We start from the raw sequence: 10,835 nt of genomic DNA, 5'->3' as shown, positions 1-10,835 counted from the left end.
TGTATGTATAAAATATTTTTATACATTTAAAAATGTATTAAGTATATAATAATAATAATAATTATTATAATTATAACAATAATAACAACAACAACAATAAAAACAATAATAATATTCAAAGTAATTGTTAATCTTAACATTTTTGAAAACTTAAGGGTAAATTCGTACATTTTTTAAAACTTAAGGGTTTACTGGCATGACATCAAATAACTGGTAGGTGACCTGAAAACCGGATAAAATAGTATAGATGAACAAATTAAACAAAGCATTCGGCTTTACTAAACCTAAAATACTTCCAAGTCGATGTATTTTTTTAAAAAAATAATCTTAAGGGATTTTATGTCATTTGCCCTTTAAAAAAATGTGGTTTTATGAATCAAATTTCAATTTTGAAAAGTCTTCTAAGTTTAAAATCAATTTATTTAAATTTCAGTTTATTTTAACAATCTGCAACGTTAGAAAAACAAACAATTTTTTTTTATAGATTAAGAGATGTTTGTTCCTACTCTTCTTCTGCAAGATATTTATATGGTTTGCAGAATGCAACAAACAATTTTACGCTCATGTTGAGGCTTAATGGATTCAATGAAACAAAGATTAGGTCATGAGACCAAAAGATGTTTGAAATATGGACAAACTACATTCTGGAAACCAAATGAAAATTTCTATAATTTATTCTAAAAAATAATTTTATATCAAGTTTTATATGAAATTTAATAAGCAATAATGATTCTTTCTCTCAATCAAAAAACTAGCTTGGCATTACTAGAATTAACCAAAAAAAAAAATGTTAGTTTCAAATTTTAATATAATCATTACTTACTTTGTAAGCATTGTTTTTTGTATTTGTAATTCACATTATCTTACGAGTCGATGGGAACACAATAACATTTGATGTTTTCAATTTGACATCCTTCATGTGTTAGATTAAGTTATTAAATCACAAATCGTGTTGACGTTGTTGTTGTGCTCACGTAAGCAATGATCAGAAGGGTCGGTGGGGGTTTTGGTTAGGTGGAAGAAACGCCAATCTCTATATAATCACCTCCATATCCAACTGATTCCTTCATCGATTCCATTTCTTCACCTCCGATAATCAAGATGATGACGACGATGAACGGCATGAAGATTCAAGACACGTTTTACATATCCCATGGATCCCCTACTTTGTCAATCGATGAAACTATGCCGGCGAGGCATTTTCTTCAATCATTTCAGCAAAAAGTGTATCCTGCTAATGCTCCTCGACCTTCTTCTATCCTTGTAATCTCCGGTCACTGGGAGACTACGTATCCGACGGTCAACGTCGTCGATGGCCCTTCTGACACCATCTACGATTTCTATGGTTTTCCCAAAAAAATGTATCAGGTACGCAGTTCTTTCTTCCTTTTTTCTATTATCGATTTTCTTGTTTATTAATACCTAAATTTCGATGAATCATCCCGAATCTGTTATAAGCCTGATTTTTTTTATGAAATGATGGAGCTGATTTTTAATGATTATTTGGTTAAAGCCCTAATGTTTAGGTAAGATTTTCGAATTGCCTTTCTTGCCAGATCAAAAATTAAACCTGATGGAATCTAATTATAGCAATTAGAAATTAGTAATGATTAGTTCTAGGATTTCAGATAAACTGACTGTGATTTACATTCTTTGATTGTGCAATTGATTATATGATTCTTTAAATCATAAAAACCTATTAAATTTTATAGATCTAAAGTCTAAATACCCTTGCTTGTTGGGGTGAATTTAGATTCTTTGATTATGAAAATGAATATATGATTTGTAAGTCATAATAATAATGTTTAAAAATATAGATCCAAACACCCCTTGCTTACATATTTTTACATTTATATCTATATTATAGTATCATACATCCTTTTTTTTCGGTATTATATTATTCCGTATAGCTGAATTCAAAAGATAGCAATGTAGTTTCGTATATTTGTGTTCTTATTAAAGCCTTGTATAATTCAAAATTTGTTGTCCAATTACAGTATTAGATTTTGAAAGATCTGTCTAATTATACCAATGAAAATTGCATTGCATATGGATACATTCGGTGTTTTTAAACTACAATGTTTAAGTATAATGAAATAAAAGTAGTATTATGCTATAATAAAAAAAAATTAATGAAAGTACATTGTTATTTTTACTTGCATTTAACTCCGTTTCTTTCAAAAACCAGCTCAAGTACCCCGCACCCGGAGCTCCAAAACTCGCCAACCGGGTCAAAGAACTCCTCATGTCATCCGGTTTCAAACGGGTCGACCAAGAAAAAAAACGCGGGTTAGACCACGGTGCGTGGGTCCCACTAATGCTAATGTACCCAGAAGCTGACATCCCCGTATGCCAACTCTCGGTCCAAACAAACCAAGATGCCACATACCATTACAACATGGGCAAAGCCTTAGCACCCCTAAAAGACGAAGGGGTGCTAATAGTGGGCTCGGGTGCAACCACTCACAACCTCAAAATGCTACGCAACACCCCCACAGTGCAACCCTGGGCCCACGAGTTTGACATGTGGCTCAAGGAAGCTTTGATTGAAGGAAGATATGAAGATGTTAATGAGTATAAAGAAAAGGCCCCACATGCCACGGTGGCACACCCGTGGCCCGACCATTTTTACCCGTTACATGTGGCCATTGGGGCCGGGGGTGCGGATTCTAAAGCCGAACTTATTCATCATAGTTGGGGCTTGTCATCACTTTCGTATGCATCGTATAAATTCACAAGCTCGGTGTGACTTGTCGATTTGTTTGTGGATTACTAGGTTGTGAGAATAGGATTTTGTACTTTATTTGTCTTTATATATGTAAAGTATTTTTACACGTGACATTGTAGTCTTGTTTAAGCATAAGAATTCACATGTTTTCTTTGTAATTTTATATGTTATTGATAAGATATAACTTGATTGATTTGTTTTAGTATAATGATTGATATTGCTCACAAAGCTACAAACAATGATAAATTATATAAGCTTAATCATGGAGCTCATAACTTTTATTATGATTTTCATAGATATATGCAAAGAAATATTTTAAAGAATTTTCTAAAATTATAAGAATAGATCATTACAAGGGAAAGTAGATAGACCAGTCACCAGTTAATAAGTTGTGATGCGTTCACCAAGAAATAATGGTGTTTTCTATAACTCTTGTGTTCTTACCTTTGTGAAATCATTAATTATTCCTTCTAAAAAGAACTTTAATTTTGTAACAATATACTTACAAAGATACATATAGTTAAAGGTTATTGAGTATAACTCAAATTCCATCACATTCTATTTCTTCTTCTTTTTTCAGATTACTGTTGATAGTAAAGTTTCATATGTATCAAATATAGAGAATGCCAACCATCTCTATTATTATTGGATAACAAGTGGTTTCTCTGTAATAAGAGTATCCATCAAATTTAATGACCCGTTCTTGAGTAATCATATCGTATTTGGTAGAAATTGAAGCTTTAGCCTTTAGTCGAAGAAAAATAAAAAAATATTCACGTTAATTTGATCTACGTTTTACTTTTGCAGAAAAAATCTCAGCTTGAATCTTAGTAAAAGTCAAATTTTCAAGAGAGAATATAGATCGGATGATAGAGAAAATATATCTGAACTAATTATCCTCTACGATTTCTTCAAATTTCTTGATAGATCTTAAATGATCTCGGACTTTTAGTTGGACTTTGGAACATTAGATTTTGGATTGAGCCTTTAAACATCATATCTATTGGATCTTGCAATATCTTAATGGGAAATCACTTGAGAAACGATTAAAAACTTACAACGTCTAATCATCGGGAGAATATTCATGAAAATATATAATACACGAAACTTCATAAATGGTTCCAATGGTATCCCGAAATCTGAAGTTTAGTCTTTAAGTTTAGAAAACCTTATCATTTCAAAACTTTTGATATTTATGAAATAAAAAAATATATATAAATTTAATTATTTAAGAGTAAATTACGATTTTGGTCCCTATGGTTTGGTTCGATTCCCACTTACAATCCAACCTTTGAAAATTTGACAAAATGTATCCATGTGGTTTAGAGAAATTACATTGTACATCCTTAATCCATTTAAAAAAACAATTTTACCCTTACTTTTATATTTTTGTTTTTCTTATATATATATATATATATATATATATATATATATATATATATATATATATATATATATATATATATATATATATATATATATAGGTTTAGGTTTTATGGAAAACAAAAAAATCCTAAAAATCATAAAAATGCATAAAAAAACACTTAGAGATCACAAGACTTTTTTTTGAATTTTTTTTATAAAAAATCACAGCTTTTTATAAAAATTCGCTAAACAAAAAATAAAAAATAATTTTTTTTTTTTTTAATTTTTTTTTAAAACGTTTTTTTTCAAAAAAAATTTCAGCGATTTTCTTTAAAAAGCTGCGATTTTTTCTTAAAAAATGTCAAAAAAAAGTTGTGATCTCTAGGTATTTTTTTATCCATTTTTATGATTTTTAGGGTTTTTTTTGTTTTCCAAATAACTTTTCCCTATATATATATATATATATATATATATATATATATATATATATATATATATATATATATATATATATATATATATATATATACTGATGTTCAATAGAAAATCATAATTAACAAGAAACCAATGAACCAATCGTAAGCGTCGGAAACCATAATGACCAACGACCAAGGAAATAGATATACACTTGTACATTGGATGCACGCATACCAGATTATACCAAAAAATTTATCTCCTTAGAGAAAAACTCACCTCTTTTTTCGTTTACAATTTTCTAAGGCCACATTTTTTATCAAAAAAAAAAAAAAAAAAAAAAAAAAAAAAAAAAAAAACTGAATGCACCGTTGTTCTCGATTTTTCGTTCTCTTTCCTCAGAGATCGATGTTGATATATTAAAAAATAATTTTTTTTCGAAAAAAACTCACTTAATTTTTTTAGTTTTTCAATATTTAAGTTTATTTTTATCAAAAAAAAATAATAATAAGTATACCAAAAATATTAACTTTTTGTACTCTATTAATAAACATCAACATCGATTTAAAAAAAAAAAAAAAAAAAAAAAACCCTCGAACAGTGTAGATTCATACTGTGAATCTAAACTGTAAATATTTCATTTTTGAACATTCACAATGTGAAAAAGTTTGAATAGTTCAGATTCAGATTGTGAATCTGATTTACTATTATGCACATTGTGAATCTGAAAAAGTTCAAAAAAAACCCTCGATCAGTGTAGATTCATATTGTAAATGTAAACTGTAAATATTGCATTTTTTAACATTCACAATGTGAAAAAGTTCCGATGAGTTCAGTTTCACACTGTGAATCTAACTTACTATTATGCACATTATGAATATAAGAAAGTTCACATTATGAATCTGAACTGAAATATCGTTTTTTTACATGAATATAAATCTATGTTTAAAAAGTATAAAACACATGAATTTTGATATATTTATAATTTTTTTTTATAAAAAAATAGACCTTAACTTTTCAACAAAGAAAATGAAGTGAGTTTTTTTCGAAAAAAAAAAAGTTCATTTTTTATATATATCATCATGGATCTTTTTGGAAAGAGGACGAAAAATCATAAACAACGGTATACTCGGTTTTTTTTTTTTCAATAAAAAACATGGCCTAAAAAAATTTAAACGAAAAAAAGAAGTGGATTTTATTATAATTCGGTGCATGTGCGTCCATTGTAAAAGTCTACAACTCTTACTTTTGTCGTTGATCATTTTAAATTTCGACGTTTTGGATTGGTTCTTTGGTTCCTTGATTAATAATGGTTCTCTATTGAGCTTTTTCATATATATATATATATATATATATATATATATATATATATATATATATATATATATATATATATATATATATATATATATATATATATATATATATATATATTATTGTTTATTTTTTATTTTTCCACATATATTTTATTTTATTTATATATATTTTTTTTATGATTTATAATTTTTTGAAAATTTATTCATATATAGTTTTTAATGTTTTTTATATTTTGTTCTTATATTTTTTTGATGTTTCTTTTGAATATATATATATATATATATATATATATATATATATATATATATATATATATATATATATATATATATATATATATATATATATATATATTTTGTTAGAATATATTTTTAATGTTTCTTTTTATCTTTTGTTTTTTTATATATTTTTGTAAAGATTTTTATAAATATATTTTGCATAAAAAATATAAAAAAGTTTGTTAAATGTTAATATGATTAACACATATTAGGTATAAATTATTTATTTTAATATGGTTATTGTATATGCCAACCGGAATTCGAAACAAATGTCAATGTCTTTGAATTCAATTTTTTTAGTTTTAGAAATTTTTTTACATTTTGTTCCGAATAGCAAATGCTAATTAGAATTCCTATAACTCAAACACATGTGTCCATTTTTTCGAGTTCATTTTTTATTTTTAGAAATCTTGTTTGTTTTGAGTTATGTGGTTTCCAATTAGCCATTATATAATATGAACCCCGTTTTCGAATTTTGGTTAGCTTGACTATTAATCTTATTAAAAAAATAATTTTATACCTAATCAATGTTAATAATATTTGCATTTAACGAACTTTTTTACATTTCTTACAAAAAACTATTTTAAAAAATATAAACAAACAAAACGTCAAAAAAAATTAAAATGTATTCAAACAACACGTCAAAAACCTATAAAAAATTATTCAAAAAAATATAAATGACCAAAATGTAAAAAACATTAAGCAATATATTCGAAAAAATGTATTCGAAATCTATTTTTCTTGTAAAAATCTTTCAAGCCCTCAATTTAAGTCCAGACACCCCCGAAGGTGTGCCCGAATCCCTCAAACCAAGGCTCTGATACCAACTTGTAACATCCCAAAAATCGAGACCAAATTTTTTTTTTTTTAATTATGTTGCTTATAAAATTTGTTTGAGGAAAACATTACTGATATCATATGAATTCATAAACTATAGTTACATATCTCAAAACCATATCATCAAATAGTAATAATGTCAGAATACAATCTCAGAAATCTTAAATGCGGAATCATGTGTGTGCCATGAGCTGCTACCATGTCGACTCCTTCCCCTTCGATGAAGAGGTACTTGAAACCAAAACTGAAAACTATAAGCATAAAGCTTAGTGAGTTCCCCCATCATACCACATACCATACAATCAAACATACTGTCGGGCAATTCTGGGGTGCCCGACCTACCCATATCAAGTCATTCTCGGGTGCTGACCTACCCATGTCAAGCCATTCTAGGGTTCTGACCTACCTGTGTCAGGCCATTCTGGGGTGCCTGCCTAGCCACCGGTCTATCTCAACCAGCCACGGGGACTGTTTCACCCCTACCACTATCACATAATAACATATCATAATTAAGCTGTCAGCCATATTTGGGGTGTCCGACCTACCCTTCGGTCCCAACAACCGAATCGGGGGACTATTCACCTCGTACTACCACTATCGCATATAACATATCATACTAGCACATAAGAGACATCAGGTAGTAGCAAACCTAGACAATTATCACCAAGACAATCATCTAAAAACAACTCATGCTGGTGGGTCGGCATTGTGGTCGTAGACCCACCTCTACTGGAAGGTAACTCACCTCGATGTCGTGTAGTGTCTGCACTGTTCTCGGTGTGAAAATCGACTATTCTCGACTCCTCAATCTGTTGGATATAGTGTCTAAGTCTATAACTTTATTTGGTATGTACTTGACCCAACCCGACATAGTCCATTTGGGTTGCATGACATTGCAATACTTGGATAGACAAAATGAGAGAAAGTACACTTGTGATTATTAATATATTAATAATAGTATTATTTAATTAGTATTGATCAAGTATTAATCTAGTATAAATTTGGTGATCAAAGTAAGACTAATTAAATATATAGGGTTGATTATAACAATCATCAATTCTTTTATGGTGGATTAATGATCCATGGTTTATGGGTTTTGTTATAACCATATGGAGCTCCATGGATAGTCCATGGGAGTTACAAACACATGGGTCATGAGAAATGAAGATTCATGACAATTAGGGTTTACACTTGTAACTCCTAATTATGACACACTATAAAAGAAACCCTATAGCATGAAAAATCGGCACTAGAGTGTTTCTAGAGAGGGCATAACCGATTTTCAAGTGTAAGAAGTGTTCTCTTAAGTTATTCCAAGTTTTGTGGTGTCGTATAAAGCATTTGAGGCACAACATTCGGGGTGCTAGGCTCACAAAGTCTTGAAGGAATTCAAGCAACAACAAGGTATGTATTTCTACTAGTTTTTATGTTTTATATATTCCCCATGCCATGCTAGTTAGGAAATAACATTGAAAAAGAAATTTGCATGTATATAGAGAAAACATAGATTCAAGGTTATTAGGGTTGCATGTACACTTAGGAAGTGTTAGAATGCTCAAAACTCATCAGTGGTATCAGAGACTAGGATTGTTTTCTGTATACTTGATGCAAAATTGCTTTAAAAATCAAAAATTTTGCACTCTGACGACTGGACTCGCCGAGTTCATGGGGAGGACTCGCCGAGTCCATGAACAAATTCATCCTAATTGATGAGTAGAATCATGCACTCGATGAGTAGGAGCGTGCTGGGTAGTTTTTTCGAGTTTTGTGCTAGAAATGGATTAAAATCATTATCCCAAACTGTTTTGGACTTGGAAAAAAAATTCAAAGTGGTAATGATTATGTTAACCGATTTTAAATGACTATTATCAATTTTCAAGTTTTATATGTGTTAATATGATTTCTTGAAATTGTTTGATATTAATATTTGTTCTTATGAGTTTTAGAAGATCATAGGAATTGTGTGTAACCTACATGCTTGTTTAATTCATGATCTTAATGTTAATGATGGTTTCCATAACTTGTCCTCAAGTCATGGATAACCAAAAGTCACTTCTTTAAAAGTTGTCATTAAAGAATAGTAGGTTTCATAAAATGAAGAGTCTTCAACTTTATGAACCATTAAAACTCATAAGTTATAAATTTGAAGAGTCTTGAAATAGTTTCAAAACTTGCCCTCAAGTTTTGGAATTTGTAAAGTCTTACACTTTAATTCCAATTTTTTTTTAAGTTAAAAAAACCAAAATTTATGGACTTCATTAAATTAATTAAAGTGTTTAATTAAAAGAGTTAATAATTCCATAAAGACATGGTTTAGGTTTAATTAAATTAAGAGTATAGTTTAATTAATAGATTAAACCACCAAGTATTTTAAATGTTTAAAATACACCCTTATACTATTATTATAATTTTAATTATATAGATATGTATAAGAATATGTCATTCTTACCGTTAGTAGGCCTCATTCACGAAGTTGGACTATAAGGGGGGTATAAGGTTGTTGCCTATAAAATGGTGACTTAATGGGTGCCCACTCTCATCCACCGCTTCCTTGATCGGTGGAGGGTCGTTAACCGAACGGGTAAGATACGACTTTAAATACTCATTAAAAGTATAATCAATTATAAAGTAACTATACATTATAAATTCCCAATCTTAGTTAATTTAGGAAAATGTGAAATTGGTGCTAGCCCATAAAATCACACTTTGTAGCTTACCAAGTCGTTAGTGGAGCGTGTGTGGTTAACCGACATACTAACATGCTAGTAAGAGTGGCAAAGGGTAACTTGACTTTATTATAGATCGGTGGAGCGTGTGTGGTTAATTGGAACATCGATTAGGTAATATTGTTGAGGGTACCAAGTCAATTTGTATGGTTATTCACACCTTGTTTGTGATCCTCGGCATCCCAGTCACAAACTTGAGAGGGCATAATCGAGATTCAAACATGCCATTGAAAGTTCAATGTATCTCAAAAGATCTAGAAGTTTCAAATCCAATTAAAACTTAATTATATTTCATTTTTCATGGTGGAAATTGGTAAATCGTCATTTACCTACCTTCAACTATTTTATAACTTGGATTACGGCATCCCTCTTCCAGTTATAAATAGGTTGGATCCTAGCCTTAATATTTCATATTGGGTGTTATATTAAGGACTTTAAATCAACTAACTTGAATTTCTCCCATTATAGATGTCTAGTTTAGACAGCTATGGTCTTCCCAAATCTTTAGGAACAAGCTTCCTAATGAAGATGATATCCCAAATAGAAACCGAGGTGAAAGATCAATCCCTTTGTTGTGCATTAGTGGGACTGGAAATCATACTTCACTTCCTCCACCTCCTCCAATAAATATCTCCCTATCCTACAAGTTTCAAGACCTGATAAGTTCTAAGTCACTCAATCCCTATTGGCAAACAAAGTCTATATGTGCTTAGGTCTTGGAGATTAAGTCCCATATTGACAAGCTGGGAGAGTCGGGTGTTGAAGTCTCGAGGTAGTTGGCTATTAACTTGGTTCTTCAGTCACTCCCTGATGACAGATCACGACATGAACCTTAATGATCTTACCTATTTGCTTGATGATGCTGAATCAGCAATGATTTGGAGCATTGGTAAAGCAAAATTTAATTGGAAGATCAACTTCCCAAACTTCCATGGACATTGAAAATGGTAACATTGGAAGTCCAAAAAAAATTCTCTTCCCAATTGAAAGGAATTTGCCATAGTCAACTCGGTTGACCAAATGGTAAAGAGAAAGGTTGAGTCTGTGTACCGTTTCCAAAGAGTCCATATGTTTCTGTTGCCAAAGGAAGGGCATTGGTTGCAAAGCTGCCAAATTTACCTAAAAGTCCATAAGGATAGTAAAGTCAAATGTTTGACTCTGCTTTAGGTA

At 29.9% G+C, this 10,835-nt stretch overlaps 1 protein-coding gene across 1 annotated transcript; it reads left to right on the top strand.

Annotated features, from left to right (window-relative positions):
- Positions 1–930: 930 nt before the first annotated feature.
- LIGB (catalytic LigB subunit of aromatic ring-opening dioxygenase family) lies at positions 931–2,936 on the top strand. Its single transcript, XM_078957374.1, has 2 exons — positions 931–1,368; positions 2,189–2,936. The coding sequence occupies exons 1-2, from the start codon at positions 1,102–1,104 to the stop codon at positions 2,747–2,749; spliced, it is 828 nt and encodes a 275-aa protein (XP_078813500.1). The 5' UTR covers positions 931–1,101; the 3' UTR covers positions 2,750–2,936.
- The last annotated feature ends 7,899 nt before the right edge of the window (positions 2,937–10,835 follow it).

Source organism: Lactuca saligna, chromosome 5, assembly GCF_052625555.1.
Source record: "Lactuca saligna cultivar CGN05327 chromosome 5, ASM5262555v1, whole genome shotgun sequence".
NCBI classification, from domain to species: Eukaryota; Viridiplantae; Streptophyta; class Magnoliopsida; order Asterales; family Asteraceae; genus Lactuca; species Lactuca saligna.
Note: the sequence above shows the minus strand (reverse complement) of the source record. Positions and strands in the feature narration are given on the sequence as shown.